The sequence below is a fragment of the Aquila chrysaetos genome, chromosome 8 (genome assembly GCF_900496995.4).
Source record: "Aquila chrysaetos chrysaetos chromosome 8, bAquChr1.4, whole genome shotgun sequence".
Taxonomy (NCBI): Eukaryota; Metazoa; Chordata; class Aves; order Accipitriformes; family Accipitridae; genus Aquila; species Aquila chrysaetos.
The window spans coordinates 9,942,247-9,962,332 of NC_044011.1; the positions used below are offsets into that span (position 1 = coordinate 9,942,247).

The 20,086-nt window shown below is 38.2% G+C and overlaps 1 protein-coding gene across 1 annotated transcript in view; it reads left to right on the forward strand.

Annotated features, from left to right (window-relative positions):
• The window catches only part of PRKN (parkin RBR E3 ubiquitin protein ligase), an 800,965-nt gene that overhangs the window by 306,666 nt on the left and 474,213 nt on the right, over positions 1–20,086 (forward strand). Inside the window, exon 4 of the mRNA XM_030022007.1 lies at positions 2,283–2,401. Coding sequence (XP_029877867.1) covers positions 2,283–2,401 — 119 coding nt within the window. The remainder of the gene's footprint in view (positions 1–2,282; positions 2,402–20,086) is intronic.

Genomic DNA, 20,086 nt, shown 5'->3' on the forward strand with positions numbered 1-20,086 from the left:
TGGTTCTGTTTGACAGGACGGGTTTCATTAAAGTCATGGCAGGAATCTTTCTGGAGAGTAGAACTGAATTAGGAGGGTGGGTAGTGGCATCACAGATCTACTCAGGATAAGTGCTTCTAAATGTGAATAGAAGCAGCAGTCTCATTAGTCTCATTAGACTGCCCATATAAGAAATCAGAGCAACGGGAGAGGACTGGTGATACCAAAATAGGTAAAGGGCTCTGGTCTCACTTCCTGCACTTGAGACTAAGTGGCTGAAATCATCTTGTTTATTGTGGGCCTCTATTAGCAATAGCATTTTTGCTTACTTAAGTCATGTAGTATTTCCTTTGAATTGTGCTACAGGTACTGCCCTTTTGTTTTATTGATTGACCTGCTGACCCTGCATAGAGGAACTGCCGAAAGTAAAATTCAATCATTTGCAAGTGTACTCCTCCTCATTTGCAATGCTGTAGTTTAGACTTTTGTTGTGGATTCTAGCTCAAATTAAGTCTAATCCAGACGTGATCTCAGTCCTAGCATTAGGAGCTTAGGCAAAATACGAGTAAATAGAGATCCAAATGTCCAAAATTTTGTCATGTTTAGTTTGTATTCAACTCTCAACATTGTACCACTTATTAAATGTTTCAGCATAAGCCTTTTTTTTGTCAGTTGAACTATTTTAATCTCAGAACTGTGTTTTAGACTGATTGGAGAAGTGTGCTCTCAACCTTTTGAGTTGCACTTTCTCATGTGAAAAGTTTGTATGTGCATGAATGTATGGATGTGTGTTAATTTTCCACAAAAACTGAATTCAGTTTTAATTCTGTTATGCTTTATGTTCTGCTATGGTGATTAATATTCCCCAGGGCAGCATAATGAAAACACTTGATAGATCAGTTGACTAAAATTAATATTGGATACATCACTGATGTACTCTTAATGTAGCTTACCTTTCTGAAAACTTGAAAAAGTGTTATAAAACTTCTTCTTTCATCAGCGTACATCTTCTTTTAAAACATCTACATACTTTTTCTTAGAAAAAAAGGTTTTTGGATGACAGTTCTCTGAAGTTGAGTTTTGGAAACTAGTTGCACATTTATGTTAGGACACGTATGAATAGGTGTATCATGAAATCAATAGGCATTTTCTTTGGCAGAACACAGCATCTGACCCTTATCATGTGAAGGACATGTAAAAATAAAGCAAGTCAGTCAGATTTAAAAATATTATTCCAGATCATATTTACTGAGGTAACATGTTAGGATTCAAATATACATAAAAAGTATATTGCTGATAAATGTAGCGAGAAGTAGGAGAATGGGGAAGAAGACAGTGAAAAATGTTTGATCTCTAAGGGACTGCTATTGATTCTGAAGTTCACCACTGTTAATAGACAAACCTCCACAACCATTCCTCTTGATATTGGGAAAAATCTGTTAAAAACTTTATTCTGGTCTCAGTTCAACTTCTGATAATAAGCTTGAGTCTCTGAACTTGGAGATGTCTAGTCTAGATTAAAATCACACTGTGAATCTTCCATCATTTTCTAAGGAATAGCAATAGCCATTCTAAAAAGTGCTGTACTCAAAATAGTGATCAGGATTGCATGTGAAATCAAATTCATTAGCATTGCCCCAGGCTTACACAATTCTCTGCATATCATCTTCTGTTCCATAGTTTCACAGAACAGAATGCGTTTCATTTAATTTTCCTTGAAAATTTGCTTGGCCTAATATCTTGGCAGCAGTTTACAAACTTTGCTAGGTTATAGCGCTGCCAGCAAGAACAAAGAAATGGTTCCCAGTCTTCCATGAATAAAACTAAATTTGCTAAATTAAATATCTGTTTTCTTACTGTGATATCAGTCAAACTGATCTTTTAAACTTCATCCAAGGAAATTTTCATGCAATTTGAACTCACTAAAACTTGCAGCTAGACAAATGAAAGATGCAAGTTATGGAGAGCTGGACTAATTAATCTCATACATCACTTCCCAAAGATTACAGCTGGTGCTCATCAGTGGTAAGCTCAAACTCAAGACAGGATGCATTTTCTAGGAGTTACGGTGTAGTTCACCTATGGCTATTGATCAAGAAGCAGGAGTTACTGAAAGGTGCTAAGAACTAGATCAGGCAAGATAAGATGATCACAATGCTGAATTCAGGCCTTAAAATTAGTCAACCGATTTTTTTACTTATCACTTATAGAGTCAAATAGAAACCTTTCATGACAGTTGGTTACTGATTTTCAGTATACATCAAATGTTTTTGTTTGTTTCTTGGTTTTTTTCCTCCTGGCAGGTGCAGCTAGTTACAACAGTTTTTATGTTTTTTGCAAAAATTTCTGCCAAGCTGTGAAACCTGGGAAACTGAGGGTCCGCTGCAGTGTGTGTAAACAAGGAACACTGACGTTGCCAAGGGTAAGCTTGTTTGTTTGTTTGTTTGTTTGTTTGTTTCAAGGGTTTGGAGTATATGGAAATGATATATCTAGCTTTATCTATTTGCATACATGTGGCTATGTATATATGTATTTCTACTTAATTTTTTTTCTCGCTGTTCATAACTGAGAAGAGTAATTCAAAGGTTTGTGAAAATTTCACTCACTTATCTCCATTATTTGCAGCACACACAAGGAACATGTTGCAGACTAGAGCTCCAATCCTGTAAAGACCTTCTTAGCTTTATATTTTAAGGACTAACGATTAACCTGGTAGTGTGCACAATGATTACAACTACATGTGTGCTAAAGAGTTGGAATTATAGATGCTCATGCAAAGCTTGGAGCAGTTGTTAAGGCCATAGAAAGACCTGAATTCAGGTCTTGATTGTGACCATTATAGAATGAGACAAGGAGGGATTAAGTGGCTGTGCAGTTGAGAATATTAATCTGTCCAGCCTAGCTGCCGCATATAAAGTCAGGGGAAAGTTATTGTGCCAGGACAGAAAGTTAGCAGGAGATCCGTCAAGTTTGGTTTGCATCCTGAAATGGGAGTGTTGTTTGACTTGAATGTGCAGTAGTGTAAAGTTTTGGAGGTTTGTTTTTGTCTAAGTGCTGCTGAATTTCACCGGTTGTGCCACTGGGGAATGAGAGTTCTTCCTCTCTCATAAATCACAGTGTTTGTCTACCAGGTTTGTTATGTGAGAGGCTTAGGTTTTACAGCAGGCTGAGCCTTACCATGGTATAGATTGGGTGGGGGGGCTTTCATATTTGGCACATGTTTAAATTTGTGTTTCACTGTGCTTTAAAGTGGTTAATTTCAGCTTCGTGTTCTGGAGGTAACCCAGTGCTTCAATGTCTTTACACGTAATAGCACCGTGAGATCCTTTAAAAACCCAGCTCCTTTATTCTCATCGAAAAGAATAAACCGTAGCAATGCTTATAGATATCTAATTCAAAAAGCCACAACAACAAACCCACTCAAGCTCCGCATGCTATTCCTGAATTACCTGCCTATCTCTGATTTATTTCAGAGGCTTGGAAGTGTTGCATTTTGTGGTGTTCCAAATGAACACATCTAAGGGGATTTGCTTTCTCCCAAGGTTGCGTTTAAATATTGGTGGTTAGTATAGGCTTGAATCACTTATAAACCAAAATACAAGAGAAGTTGCCATTAACGTACATTTCCAATAATATAATATTCAGAATGGATAAAAACACAGACGACATTGTATTCATCTTGAATACAAGCAGTCAGTGCTGCTGAAAGACATTGCTGTTATCACTAGACGAGTTTGAACCTAGTGTATTGCATTGACAGCACACAACATGTGTCCTTTGCTAGACTCAGTGGCTTCCATTGGCCTGACCACTCCTGGAAATAATGACTTTCACACCTCTGCCATTCGGTTGGAGTCATTATGTTCCTTGTATTAAGTAGACTTAAATAAATTTCCAAACCTTTCAGTTTTTACAGTATCTGCTAAATAGTGTTCTTCATTTTGGAGACTTTAAAAAAAAAAAATCCCTTTATTGTCTGACAAGAATTCCTCATAATGCCGCAATAAAAACACTATTATAAAAAGTTCCAGTGTGGCATAATTCTAAATACACTTTTTGTATCTGCTTGTCTGAAATGTATGCCAGCCTACATTCTTTTGGCAAATACAGGGTCAAGAACACAATAAATATACACAAGCTGGTAGTTTCCATTGAATGATCAGAGTGCAGCTGCTTGTTTTTTCTATTAGCATATTTTACAGTAGATATGAAAAGAAAGTAGCTGGAAACTTGTAGTGGAAGCATTTGTGATTTTCAAGATTGATTCGAAAAATCCCAGCTTTCAGAAGATTTGAGAAGGTACTTCAGCATAAAAGTACAAAGGAGAAAAGGAAAATAGCTTTTAGAGAGTATCAAATGATAATTTTTGACTGTTTTATTTTTTAAAGAATGCTTGTCTATGAAAATAATTTACACTTAAGGTTCTTGTTACTTTCTCTCCAAAACAAATAAAATCTGTTTCTTTTCTTCTCAAATTTGAGTGGAGCACAGTAGTTAAAAACAGTGAGTGTGCTGTTCCAGCAGTTTGGGCTGGCAGTGCTTAGGACTTCCAAAGCGCAATATTTGCAAAATGGGCACACTTATTGCCGTGAATGCACTATGCAACAGTCAGTTTGTTTTATAAATACCTACCATGTACCTCAGTCCTGTGGTTATGAAGATTAGGTGCAGATTTGGCATGTGCCTGGCCCGTGTAATCGCTTTTCTTCTCACTTTCTGGTCCATCTTCCAGGGAGATAGAAAATAATTCCAGCTGGGGAAGCTTGAAATACGAACTAAACCCCGTTTATTTTTCAGTACTGTGTGGAGACCTCTTGCATTAATGCTAGGCAAAAGTGCGGTCCTCCCAGCAAGTGCGTTGTATGTACTCTGCTTTCTTCAATGCATTGCAGTCTGCAGTAGGCAAGTTATGTCAGGCTGAAAACATTACTGCCAATTGCTTGACTTTTGTGCACATTAAAAAAAAATCATGTAAGTTAGTATATTACCCCAAACCCCCTATCTTTCCCCTCCAATCCTACTGGACTATGCCAGTGATTGCTGATAGACATCTTCTCTACTGGTACTACAATTATTTTCCTTTTATAGAGAAATTATTAAAAATAAAGTTGGCATAAGCAAACTATAAAAAAGCTTGTCTGTACCACCATACTACAGATTTGTTAGCAAAGCCATTTTTTTAAGATCTCTTTTTTTTTTTTTTTATAATTCTCTGTAAACTGTGCCTGACCTTTACATGGCAACACAGCAAGTTTCTTGAGAAGCTCTCTTATGCCATAAGCAGCAAAGCACCATGTAAGCCAGCATTTGTTATACTAATTCTTTTATTGAAATGAAAGTGAATACCTGTGTAAAACCCACACAAAGCTTTGGGCAGCCTTAACTTACTCTACATGCTAATCCTTTTCCTACCTAAGCCACAAATGACCAACCTAATTAAATTGAGCTTTCTTTTTTTCATGGTGTGTTGACTGACATTTTAAAGTATTACTTATTCATTTAAACAGTCTTATTCTATAACCTTATTTAACTGTCATGCCTATTTGCATAGCATTATTTTTAATATATGATGCTCAGAGTAAGTTTATGATACTATATTTCTATGAAATTAAAGAGACCACTGTTTTTATTTTTACCAAAGACATCCATCTAAATATTAAATTTGTAATTTTCCAGTTGACACTTAGGTTGGTGTTTTATGAACATTTCATGACCTAATGCTTTATGGGAGATATATACTAGATTGATTTAATTATAGGAAAACATCAGTCACTGCAAAAGTATCACCTCTCCCTAGTTTCTCTAATTAATCAAGCACAAAAGCATGTCTGGAAGAATTGGAGTCTGGGAGTCTTATGTAGACCACCTACAAGCCTGCCAGCAACTTTCTTCAAATACCTTGAAAATTTTAGTCATTAGTTTCACACTGTTTTATATCTTTTGTTGGTTTTAAGCTTTTAAAAATATTTATTTCATGTATATACAGTGTTGCAATTTGTTTCAGTAGCCATGATTCAGATAATTAGGGTATTCCTCTTTCCAGAAGGGGGAGAAAAAAAAACAAACCACCCACAAAAAAACCTGATTATAGCAGTCACGTTTACAGTTCTTTTTTTTGGAGCCATAGCAGTGCTAACATTCACGGTGTTAACTCTATAAGGAAAAGGAAAATGCATATCTGCAAATGGAAGGTCTGATTCTGCAAACTGGCATACACCAAGCTATACATGTAAAGCTCAGTTTTTCAATGTAACTGACTCTATGACATACTCCTGGTATAGAAGACAGTAACATTTGACTCAGTATCTATTTGTCATAATGCAAAATTCAACCAAAGTAAGAATCTGGGTTGAAATGTGGTAAATGGACTTTAGGTCTCCACACTCATGCACAGGCGCTATGGTGAGGCCATTTCTCCTGCGGGGACAAGTGACTCATTACTATTTGGTAATTATTCACATTTTGTTCTTGGTAGTAATGGTTGAGTTTTCAGTATACCCTCTATTACAAGGACCAAAGGTGTTTTGCACAGCTTCTATAGTTTTCAAGTGTTCCTTAGAGCTCACATCATTATTTCCAATCTTGTCAGACATGGGGAGTTATATTTGAATCTGATTTAACTCCCTGCAGCTGATATGAGACTTAGTTTCTGGCACTGAGAGCACGTCTGGATTTTATTCAGCAGCTGGCGCGTACAGTTCTGTTGTTGTCCCTGCCCTCCGCACTCCAGAGGAGCCTCCTGACTTCACAGGTTTTGTTACACTGTCTCTGCCACAGAACTGCTCTTTCATAGCTTGTCATATTAGGGGTATTGCTTTTATCTATTGCTTTTCATCTTAAAACTAACAAAGAAATGGACATTTGCTGAATTTTGTTTCTCTGGCACCGTGAAAAGTTGTTGTTTAGGTAGCTTGTCAGTTAGCATGGGCTGTGTGGTACATCACAGTTCTGCAAGGGAAGAGCGCTAGTGTCTTTTGGGTGCCTTCCAGTGACTGATAAATAACAAGTCATAGACAATTTAAGTGGTCTTCCTAATAGATGGTAGCATAGTATTTTGAATTTGATGCTTTTGTATTCCTAGGAAGAGAAAGACCTTTAATACAGTTTGAGTTCTTACTTCCTAACTCCATTTGAATCAAGTTATTTCAGTAGGGTGTTTTCTTTTTAATGAATATAAACTTGGCAGAGATTTTCAGTAATAGAAAATAAAAAGGCAGTTTACTTTTGATCTCTTCTTTTTTTAATATGTCATTGTGAAACTCCATTCCACAGTGCACTGCCTTTCACCACTGCTCATTTCAGATCACATATTTTTCCTGGAATTCACTACTTGTATCCTGGCTCGGTGACAGAGAAAGAAAGGAGTGCTGCTCACTGTGTCGGAGCAAGGCTGACTGAAAGAGAAAGGGACAAGTAGCACCTGTGCAATTATCTAGCCCTTACCGCTGCTGAGTCAGCGTCTCCCCACTGCTGGTTACCACTGCTGGGGTAATTTTGCAAGCAGGTTACAGAAAATCAATTTGTCCTTTAAAGCTAAACTGCAAAATAAACTCCACTCAGTGGAGTGCAATGTGATAAAGTGTGATCTCACTCACAGGCTGAGGAGATATTAAAAATGTGATTGAATTTTTGAGACTGAATGACGTAGGTATTTGCCTCTCCAAAATTACATGTTTGGTCTGAGGATAAAAATGTTTTTGATACATCTTAGCTAACACATGACAAACACTGTGTGTTAAAATACTTCTATTGAATACTGTGCATAGGAAATTTATCATTGTAATGTGTGCGCCTTGGTCAAACTTAACAAATGTGAAGCAACCATTTATTGTCGGGTTCCTGCTAATGAATGTATTATATTAGTGCAAAAATAGTCTAATTTCCCTGAATTTGGCCGACAAAAGCAGTACTTACAGGAAATGATACATATTCAATATATGTGCTTCTTTCTACATAAATAATGAAAAATGTCTCAATTCTGACATCTAAATTACTACCACTGGGCACTGATGTTAATGCTGTTTCGAGAAGACCAGTGCAGAGAAAAAGAGTTCTCGGAACTCTTTTTTTCCAGGTTTTCCACAGGTTCAGGAAATCCTTCTGCATTAGTTATATTGTCAGCATACTTAATCATAAGCCTAATTCTTTTTCTAGTGAACCAGTGCTTTTTGAGAGTGAGGGAACATTTTAAGACACAGATATGTTATTCTGTTGTGTAGCCCAGGCCCAGCTGTGCCAGGATGCCAGAGAGAAATCAGACATATTCTGATCCTCTCCCTACCTGCTATGCAGGGAGATGTACTCTTTTGTGCACTCATTTCTCTCATGACCCAACCTGAGTCTGCTGAATACGAACTGCTGAGACAGTTGGTGCAGGACTGTATTATGATAGTAATTCCTGTCTCCTAGTGGTGTTTGTAGTTCATGCCCAATTCCATGCTAATGTAGATACAAAACCTCTATTTGTCGTATCCATTAGACAGTTTGAACAATTTCCAATAACAAAATCTGTCTCAGAAAGGGATATTTTTCCATCACGGCAGAGGAGAATCTATCACTAATTGGCCTGACCAAGGAGGCCAATATTTTTAGTATTTTTACTGTAGTTCCACAGGTGCCATCCTCATAAGGAATTTGTGTCATCCACTCTTCCTTAGTGCTCTCCTGTTGCTTCCAATGACCTGGTGCAGGGCATCAGCATTAGATAAATTTAGTGTTGAGCTGACCCAGAATCCAGAATTACTGGTGGAACTTTCCTGAGAACAGTCGCATGCGGTCTATAGGTCTGATTCTGCCATTGCTCAGCCAGTGTCTTTGTTGCTTTTAGTAATGTGAATACCAGAAGAAAAAAAATCATGCCTACATTTCTACCTTAGAAAGTCTGTTTCCTTTGATGATATGTTAGATTCTACCAAATCCAGCCACACCCCGGGGAGGCTGCTCCAACAAATGTTCCTGGGGCCTGTTTAAGACACTGTGGCACTTACAGGAGTAAGAAAGCTCAGCATTGGGTGACTGCAAAATTATTTTATAACCATTTTATTCTTCCTTCTCCACTTCTTTCTTTGGCTCTGTGTCTCACTTCACACTGAACCCCTTAAAGGACAGCCTCATCTTGCACCTGCCTTACATAGTGACAGTGTCATCGAGGCTGGCCTCCAAAGTGCTAAGTTCCATCTGAAAAGAACAGTTGGGAGGATTCAGAAGATTTGATGTAGTTTTATTCAGACTTTCGGCTACCTCTTTCGTTTCTTTTTCCAATATCCCTTAAGACACATTTCACTACATTGGACATCAATTGTTTATTTTATGTATAAACAGTAAATGAAAACAAATGCATACTTGATTTATGAAGAAAATTATTCCATCCGTTCCAAAAGACAGGAACAGCAATTCTTTGATGCAAAATAAACTTTGCAAAGGAAACAATTTTGCCTCTGTGTTGAAAAAATTAACATATAGGTTTTTCTTTCATTTTAATGGGGTAAGAAAGTATGTTTTAACTTCTAATTCTATTAGAAGCTCTGAGATATCTATGCATCATTTATAATATTTATTGCAGTATGTGTTTTCAGTGGGATTACACATTATAGAGTGTTTTAAAAGCTGGAAGAAAAAAGAAAAAAACAATTATTGGAAAGAAGGAAAATGACTTCAGTGTTACGTACCACTTCAAGTCATGCTGTGAAATAAAACTGCCCTTTAATGTGGAGCCTAAAGTAGGTTTCTCCAGCCTGGGCGACAACAGTCATAAATGAAGGGGAAAAACAGTTACCAAATTTACTTTCAGATTAGGCTTTTACATGAGTCTCTGAACCAAATGTCTTAGGAACCCTTTTTGCCAGAGAAGATAGATGCATGCCTAGGAATATAGATGGTGTTCAGCGTACCCTATCCTCGCAGTTGCTGTGGTATCACAGAAGCACAGACTCTCAGATTGGGTGAGGTTGGAAGGAAACTCTGAAGGTTGTATCTGGTCGAACCTCTGTGGTCAAGCAGGGCCACCTGGACCTAGTTGCCCAGATCCATGTCCTTTTGAATACCTCTGAGGACGGAGACTCCACGGCCTCTCTGCACAACCTGTGCCAGCACTCAGTCACCCTCATGGTAAAAAGGTTTCTCCTTATGTTCAGACAGCACCTCCTGTGTTCCAGTTTGTACCCATTGTCTCTGGTCCTGTCACTGGGCACCTCTGAAAAGAGCCTGGCTCAGTCTTCTTTACATCCTCCCTTCAGATATTTATACATGGTGGGGAGATCACCCCGAATGTATATTTCAGTATGTCGCTGAAAGCCTGTGACTGGTAAAAAATACCATGCTCAGAGTAACGCTTGTTTTCTCCAAAATATTGGTTGCATTTTAATTGCTTTTGTGTAACATTGCACATTCTCTGAATTGTAATCAAGGATCCTTTGATAAATAGATCCTGTATTTCATAACCCCTACTTCTGAAATCCTTAGAAATTGGGAGCACTTACCATTGGATGGCATGGGATCATGTATACGTGTAGATCAGATGGTGGACTTCATCTGTTTCATTCTTTTATGGGTCTTGTGCTATTTCTATTCATGCTTTTTGTATCTTTTCTTTTAGATGTACATACCTTCTGGGGGAAAAAAAAAAAGGGAGTACCAACAGATGTGATAAGTAAGCTGTATTCAGCTTTAGTTTGGGCTGTTCTTGGGGGCAGAAGTGTAACCAGAGAGGAACCACTCTTTCCCTCTGCTGGCATATGCACAGACAATATGACTGCAAAAGGGTGTTATGTTGGCCAGGGCAATGAAAAGTTAGCATATCTTTAGGTTACATCTTTTGGCACATTGATTATTGGCAGCTCTGCTGTCATTGTCTTAACAATAGGTAAAGTCGGCCTTCTCTCCATGCAGTAACTCCTTCCCTGACAAAGAAAGGCCCTCTCTCTAGTTTCTTAGCCTTTTATGTTGAAAGGAGATAGAATGGATGTTTGTCGTTGTTTAAAACATTAGAGCCATATCTACTCTGTTGACATCTTAAGCTGTATATGTAGGTAAATCCTTCTTGGTCTCCCCTTCCCATAACTATCTATCTATCTATCTGTCTATCTATATCTATCTATCTTTTGGATCCTTTTTCTACTCAGTAAGACTATAATGTACTGTGCATGTGTTGCTGGAATGTATTACAGTACAAACAAATTTTGGACTGTGACAGTGGGGTTTTTTTAATACGGCAGCTGCCACTGAGATTCAGATGTCCCATCGCATAATTCTCCTAATTTGCTTTCTTTATTAAAGTACAGCCAAACTTCTGTCTTCCCAGTATTATTCCTTAGATAGCTGTGGGTACAGAGAGGTCATGCTCATACTACATTATTTCAACATTTTTCATAATGATGAGTATTAAACAATTCTAAAGGGTCAGTAATTTTTTCCTAATTTTTAAGGTGCTAGAATAACCAGTGCACCGGCTGGCTCAGTAGGAAAAAATAACTATATTTAGTTAAGGTATTGTAGTAGCAGAAGAATGCCAAATTATTTTCTTATATGTGTGTACCTTCATGTCCCTTAAGAAGCTGATGTAATTTCTAAATTATTATTATTATATTTCATATTAATTATTGATAATTAAGGTGATTAATTAAAAACAGATTAAAGTAACTGTTTTCCTCTAAAAGAACTATAAACAAGTCTCTATTCTACCTCATTGTGGAAGAAACCCCTCCAAATCTGTACATTTTTGCTTCATGTCTGAGGGTGTGGGGTTTTTTCTGGTTTTGGACTGAATTAGTTTATAAAAAAGGTTTAGGGTACTTAAACATGATGTAAGTAAAAACTCAGACTTCTATAACTAAAAAATCAGCTAATTTTAAGTTATATTGATTAGACTTGTTTGGATAGGGTTGTGATCTAAAGGTATTAAGGTCAAACTCATTAAACCTTTCCTTAGAGCTTCATCAGTATAAAAGATCTTTACCACGATGAAACCACAACCATGGTAGTTACATTGATTTAACTTTCTTGATAGAGGTATGCAGTGTTCTAATGAAGGTTTTCCCCTTGTTCTCAGGGGTGTTGACCAGTTAGTAATCCACAGATAAGTTGTTAGTATGTATTTAAGTTTTCTGCTGTAAGCAGCTGGACAAAACGAGGCATCCTTGGTTCCCTGTAGTGGTTGCCATATGTTTAAAGCTTGCTTCTTGTGTGGAAAAAAGGCCATTTGAGTTCAGTGGTATATCCTGAATATAGGAGGGGTTTATGTTTGTTTGGGGGTTTTTTGATAGATAGCAAATGCTTCTGTGTTAAGAACTTCATTATATTAGCAATGGGTTGAGGTTTTTTTCTGTTTTTAACTATACAAATATAACTTTAACATTGAACCCTGTAAATTTTCTAGACTTTACCTGGAGAACCTGTTCTTTGGCAAGAGCTCTGAACATGGGTATATTATTATGTCAGACTGAATGGTTTAACCGGTTTAGTTAAAAGCAGAAATAAAATTGTGGGGGCTCTGTAATAAGTATGAAATATATTTTGGAACTGACTTGCTGAGAAATATTCTAGCAGTCTAGTGATGTAAAAATCTCAATTTAACTGAAATATCCTGCTTTTGTCAAGACAACACACATAGACTTTTCAGACAAGGGAAGATACTTTGACAGAGAAGGAGGAGATTTTTAACTTTTTTGTAGACAAAGCAATATACTTCCTAGAGTGGGTACAACTACCTCACAACTCTATAAATTCAAACAGTTATGAATGAGAACAATCTGTCTTGGTATAAGCAATTTTTTTAAACTACATGTACAACTGCAGCCATCATAGGATTGCTGTATTGTATGAATGATGTTAAAATGGCATAGTTAAAATGGCACAAATTTTGGACATAGACACACAGAATGAATTCATGAAGTTCTTTCAAGCAAGAAGTGGTTGAATATATTGGACTTGATAACATACCTGACAGCATTAGATTTGAAAAAAGAAATCTCTCCATGGAAAGATTTTCATTAAAATAAAATTTCAGGCTACGTCTCCTAAGACAATCAGAGAACATACAGTACCCAGAGACTGAGATCTCCTTTTTACACCAAAAACTGTTCAACCAAAACAACTGAATACCTGAATCTAAGCCTTACGTTGTTTGCATATATGGGCATTTAAATTTACTGTTTTGGGAGGAAGATAAAGACAATAACTGCAACTATCAAGACATTTTCTAGCCCACCTTGAATTTCCTGGTACTGATGGTAAGTTTAAATATTTTAGACCTTATGACAATAGGCTTGCTCAAGCTTTAACCAGTACTTCCTGTTCAGACTGTGCCTTACTATTTTTACCAATAATTAAAAGTATAGTTTCCTGAACTGTGGTTCCTAAACTGTGATATCCGTACCACTAACCTGATACGAGCTTTAACTGTTCTTGTTGCTGCATCCGCCCATGTTGATACTTGAGCAAACTAAGTTTGGGTACCTTTGCCAAGGGCAGTCTGTCCTTCTGGTTAAGATAACTGTGCACACTGTTATAAAACATGAGTGAAGACAATATCAGTGGTATTTTTACTTAGATTTGATCTGCATGTGCTCATCAGCTGTTTATGATCTGGTGGTGGAAGCATTTTGCTATTGTTTTGAATTTGTCTGTACATCCCCAAGTTCTAGATTTTATTGCTTTTTTATTTTGAATTCAGGCTGTATTCATGAGAATCAGTATGTCCTGCATGTCTGTATTTCACTACTCGTGCTGTCAAAAAGGTCAGCTCAGCTTGGCAGAAGTTACCTGTCTCAGAGTAAGGCAATGCATTTTAGCCGATGCCTCAGGTTCCTGTAAAGAGCACCAAGAGATGGTTTTGCTAACTTTCTTCTCTCTAGCTCTGCATGTAGCCTGCCAGCTGAAAACAGTGCTGCCTTATCCCAACCCAGGAGTGTTGCTGAGACTAATGTCCATAATTTTGAAAAAGAAAAATAAACTAACTGAGGGTAGTGTTATTTGTACATTACTAATATAGATGTCATAGACGGTAGGGCATGTTCTCAGAATATCAAAAAATATTTCCCTGAAGTATGTTGCTAATCTCTTGGGTTGTGGTTTGGCTGTCTGCTCACACACAACCACCCGTGTGGCTAAGAGGATGTGCAATTTTGCACTGGCCTCGTCTGGACAACATATTCATTCTGGGTGTTAATATTCTCTCTGTATATTTTGATTTGCTTGATTTTAAAAATTTAGTTTCAGAGGGAAGAAATTAATTCCCCTGAAGTTAGGTTTTTCATTTCAGTCAGGTCTTAATTGCTTCTTTCTTTTGAACTAACTCAGGCAAATAGACATTGAACTAGCAAACTCGGGCAAATAGGCAAGAATGTGTTTAACTCAAGCTTTGCCTGGTGTTTTATATGGTGCTTAAGAAGTGGGAGAATAATTTTGTTTGAATATTTAGTCTCTTCTGGATATGTAGGTAGATGTGCTTTAGCTCAGATCCAAAAATTCCAAGCTCTTTCTAAATGTGGTTAGGAATAATTTCATACAATTCTGTAAAAAACAATCACCAGACTGAAAGGCTGTCTGGTTACCTGCATGAATCTTGAGCCTCATGGAGCTTTCTGTCGACATCAGGTCACCAGATTGAGCCTCTGCCTGAAGTGTGACAGTAATTTTGGTGAGAAGTAAAATGGATTTAAAATAGTGCAGTCAGATGCCATCAGAAGGAACAGTTTATGCATCTCCTGCCTTATAGGATATAAATCAGTTCATTCAATTGTAAGATGACAAGTTGAGGGTTGTTTTTATTCTGGGCTTATAGGAAAGGATATTTAAATGCTCCATGGTTTTGTACTATATTAAAAATCCTTAAAAGGAAAACCAAACAAAAGCCAAAATACCAACTCATGTAAGCAAATGTGCCTCCATTGTACAATAGTTGTATTTGGTATTTCACTTTTTTATTTGCATTTTAAGCAACGTATTTATTATGTGGTGTCTTACATGGGGTTTTTGGTATAAGACAATGTCAGAAAATCCCATCAGTTCTTGATGGTGATGTGCGGGATTATTTATTGAAGATGGATTTTAAAAATAAACTAAAGTTGCCTCATGCTCAGGCTTTTGGAACAGTGTCAAGAGACATTTTTTTCATTTTTCTTTTAATTTGCCTGTGGGTCTTGACCTCATGATAATAATTCCTTTACATGCATTCATAATTATTCAGTTGATGTTATAGTACATTAGGCCTGGTTTCACCCTATCCCTGTGGCTAACCCAATTAAGAGGAATGCAGGACAAAGCTGTTCAGGTTCCAGGCTGTGATCAGAAACAGGAACGAGCAGGTCACCTCTTTGGTTCTGCTGTCCCCTTCTGCCTCAGTACTGCATTTTTGCTAATGTAAAAAGCTGTTTCCTGAAATTCAGGTCCACTGGTGAAGGCTAAGATTGCTGAATTTGGCATTTTGGCAAAACAGTAAAGAGGAAATTAGAATTCATAAGCTTTATTTACTTCAAGTAGAATGAAGTAGCTAGATTAACATTATTTTAGCCTCTAAGCTTCTTTCAACTCTACAAATTTTGTAGTATTATTTAAAGTATTTGTACTCTGCTGGAAAACTTTTCCTTCAGTTTGACTCTTAAGGTTCTCTTTTGATTTTATTTCTTTTTAGCATATCTCAGTTTCTAAATACCATTAAAGAGAATTGACATTTTATAGCTTTCTTATTTAAAATATAACTGATACACTTAACTCTTAAGTTTGTACAGTGAGTAGAATCTTCCTGTAATTTCAGGGAGGCCACATAGTTAGCTACAATCCATTTTCCCCTGTTTTCTCTGATAAAAATCATTAGGGGGCCTGAGTGTTTGTGTCTATGTTAGGTGAGAAGGGGAGGGAGGAGGTGGAGAGGCAAAAATAAATAGTTTACTTTTTGCCCATACAGATACTCATTTTGTACTGGCTGGCTATGTTTCTGCATGAACAGTAACACGTCACAAGAAAATGAGGGTGAAATTGGGTATGGGTCCTGTTATATTCTGATAAAATCATGACCATTCTTTCCTAATGCTAAATTTGTTGAATGCCAGCTCGTCCATAACTATAATAAAACCAGCTAATGCATAAATGAATTCTGGCAATTTTAAATAAAATTTTAAAACCTGATATGACAGGGAAGAATGCTAAGAGGTAACCAAGTGTGTAAACACTAAATGAAGGATTATCCTTATTTGTGAAAAATCCATTCCAGCGAGAAATTGAATTGGGGGCTTCTCTCAAAAAAAGAAGGGCTACTGTAGCTAGTGAGCCAAATCAGTGCCTGATTTTATTCCCTTTACAGTAATAAGCTTATGTGAGACCCATAAACAATATACAAATGAGAATAAATGTAACTGAGTACTCTCTGCTCCCTCCTCTTTAAAGATTCTCCTCCAAATAGTAAAGTACTGATTATGCCAAACTTTTAAAACTGGATGTGATCAAGCATATTAAGAGTGATGCAGTTCATTTGTTAGAGCATATTGCATGAACAGCCTCACCTCTTGTTTGGTATTCTTACTTTGCAGTAAGGATTTTCTGTACAAAGCACATATGAATAGCATATGCATAAAATGACTAACAACTATAAAACAGTAGATCCTGTATTTATTACTCTTTCAACTGAAGAAAGAAGATTTTACCTGATCAGTGAAAACAGCTGGTCCAGAACCTGGTCTTTGTCAATATTTTAAGTGACATAAGAGGTTAAAGATAAAGAAAAGATTACAAATCTCCATGCCACTGATGCTGACTTTTAATGGGCCTCAGCAATGTGTAACAAGCAATTTCAAAAACTAGACCTGTAAAGAATTAGACTGCAACAATCTTGGCACTAGTTTACCGTAAATAGATGCATCCCACTTAGAAAAACAATTTGTATTAGACTTACCCATCTGTATGTACTTTAATTATACATAAACGTTCTCCAATTATACAGTATGCATAAATCCAAAAGCTTCTGGTGAAAGCTGAGACAGTAGATTAACTTCTGGGACAGGCTCTTTTTAATAAGTAGACTCTAAGCTTCCTGTACTGTCAGGAAGGTAAACTGTCTCAGTGTACAAAGTGCTCCCCCAAATGCCATGTCTTAGGCAAAAAAGACAAGTGTTGTAGCAACAGGTACAGGACACAAGAAAAAAAAAAAAGGAGAAAGGAGAAAAACATATGGATCTGCTCCTTTTCAAATGCAGATTGTTGAGGCTGGAAGTCTATCACTTAGTCACTGTGTTCTCCATTTGACCATATGGTTGCAAAATCTAGTGGAATGATATAAAAACTCTAGTTCTGCTGAAAACAAAATATAGTAGAATAAAGTAGAAAAAGGAGAGGGTTTATTTTATTCATCCTTGCTGTTATGCAATTTTTAATATGTTTTCTTTTCAATGGCATTGTTATTTTATGGAATCTATACCTATCTCTTGGTATTCGAATCAGTTACTCTCTTTGTCCTTGAAATATATGGGATGAAATCTCTAAGTATGCCCCTTAAATTTATGATGAAATTACAAGGATTTTTCTACCTTGTTCCGGTATTCTTATAGCTGTACTCCATATACAGCTAGAACACAGCAGAATGCAAAACCCCTATTAACAAGGTATCTCATATTTGTGCAAAAATTGGAAGCATGCAGGTGGAAAAAGAAGTTATTTTGTGGTCCGTTACAACCTTATGTCAGCCTCAGCTATCCTGCTAAAATTGTGATGAATTTACTGCTAATCAGTCTCCATATGTGTGCTGGTTTTGGCTGGAATAGACTTAATTTTCTTCACAGTAGCTGGTCTGGGGCTGTGTTTTGGATTTGTGCTGGAAACAGTGTTGATAACACAGGGATGGTTTTGTTCCTGCTGAGCAGTGCTCACACAGAGCCAAGGGCTTTTCTGCTTCTCACCCCACCCCACCAGCGAGGACGCTGGGGAGGCACAAGGAGTCGGGAGGGGACACAGCTGGGACAGCTGACCCCAACTGACCCAAGGGACATCCCAGACCATATGACATCATGCTCAGCATATAAAGTGGGGGGAAGGTTTGCGGGGGGGGCTGCTGCTCAGGGACTGGCGGGGTATCAGTCAATTGGTGGTGAGCAGTTGCTTTCATTTGCATCACTTGTCTTTCTTGGGGTTTATTTCTCTCTCTTTGTTACTTTCCTTTTCATTACAATTTTTTATTATTATTTTATTTCATTTATTAAACTGATTTTATCTCAACCCACGAGTTTTCTCACTTTTTACCCTTCCAATTCTCTTCCCTCATCCCACTGGCGGGGAGTGAGCGAGCAGCTGTGTGGGGCTTAGATGCCAGCTGGGGTTAAACCAGGACAATATGAAACAAAAAAGGACATGACCGTCTGTAGCAACTCCTTGCCTATCCCACTGCTCTTACTTTGCAAACAAGACTCAAGAGAGGAGGGATAATACAGACACAGATGAGGACTTTTTTTGGGGGGGGAGTTTAACGTGCATGTAAAATCCCTTTCAAATGGGGATCATGAGGGAAGAGGTCTCTCATTGTGTCACCACCAGCACCATGTCTACATCAGAATAAAATTTCAGCCTGGGAGTATTTGGAGAGAATCATGTCAGGACAGTCTCTTTTGGACAAATATCAACAGATAAGCAAATCGGATTTAAAAGATCACTTGGCTTCAGCTATCTTATTTTATAGTTACAGTCTAGTTTTAGTATAGTATAAAATCATGTAAACAACAAGATCCATGCGGTGTGACTTGTATCTGCAAGAAGTCCCACTGGCTACAGCTCTCCTCAGGCACCGATCTCACTGTGTGATGCTGGGGAACACTGATACAGAGAGATTTACAATCTGTTTACAAAAGATAAACAAGAACATTGTTCTCTCTTTATTTTAACAGATTATTTTATCATAGAATCATAGAATGGTTTGGTCTGGAAGGGACCTTTAAAGGTCATCTAGTCCAACCTCCCTGCAATAAGCAGGGACATCTTCCACTAGATCAGGTTGCTCAGAGCCTCGTCCGACCTGACCTTGAATGTCTCCAGGGATGGGGCATCTACCACCTCTCTGGGCAACCTGTGTCAGTGCCTCACCACCCTCATCATAAAAAATTTTTTCCTTACAGCTAGTCTGAATCTACCCTCTTTTAGTTTAAAACCATTACCCTTTGTCCTGTCACTACAGGACCTACTAAAAAGGTCTGTCCCCATCTTTCTTATAAGCCCCCTTTAAGTACTGAAAGGCTGCAATAAGGTCTCCCCAGAGCCTTCTCTTCTCTGGGCTGAACAACCCCAACTCTCTCAGCCTTCCCTCACAGGAGAGGTGCTCCAGCCCCCAATGACCTTCATGGCCTTCCTCTGGACCCACTCAAGCAGGTCTGTGTCCTTCTTATGTTGGGGGCCCCAGAGCTGGACGCAGTACTCCAGGTGGGGTCTCACCAGAGCAGAGCAGAGGGGGAGAATCACCTCCCTCGACCTGCTGGCCACACTTCTTTTTCTGCAGCCCAGGGTACGGTTGGCCTTCTGGGCTGTGAGTGCACATTGCCGGTTCATGTCCAGCTTTGCATCTACCAGTACGCCCAAGTCCTTCTCCGCAGGGCTGCTCTCAATCCCTTCATCTCCCAGCCTGTATTGATACTGGGTTTGCCCTGACCCAGGTGCAGGACCTTGCACTTGGCCTTGTTGAACCTCATGAGGTTCACATGGGCCCACTTCTTGAGCTTGTCCAGGTCCCTGTGGATGGCATCCCATCCCTCAGGCGTGTCAACCGCACCACTCAGCTTAGTGTTATCCGCAAACTTGCTGCGGGTGCACTCAGTCCCACTGTCTGTGTGACTGATGAAGATATTAAACAGTACTGGTCCCAATACAGATGCCTGAGGGACACCGCTTGTCACTGAACTCCATCTGGACAATGAGCCATTGACCACTGCCCTTTGGATGAGACCATCCAGCCAATTCCTTATCCACTGAATAGTCCATCCGTCAAATCTATAGCTCTCCAATTTAGAGAGAAGGATATTGTGGGGGACCATGTCAAAGGCTTCACAGAGTCCAGATAGACGACATCCCTTGTCCACTGCTGTAGCCCCTTCATCATAGAAGGCCACTAGGTTGGTCAGGCAAGACTTGCCCTTGGTGA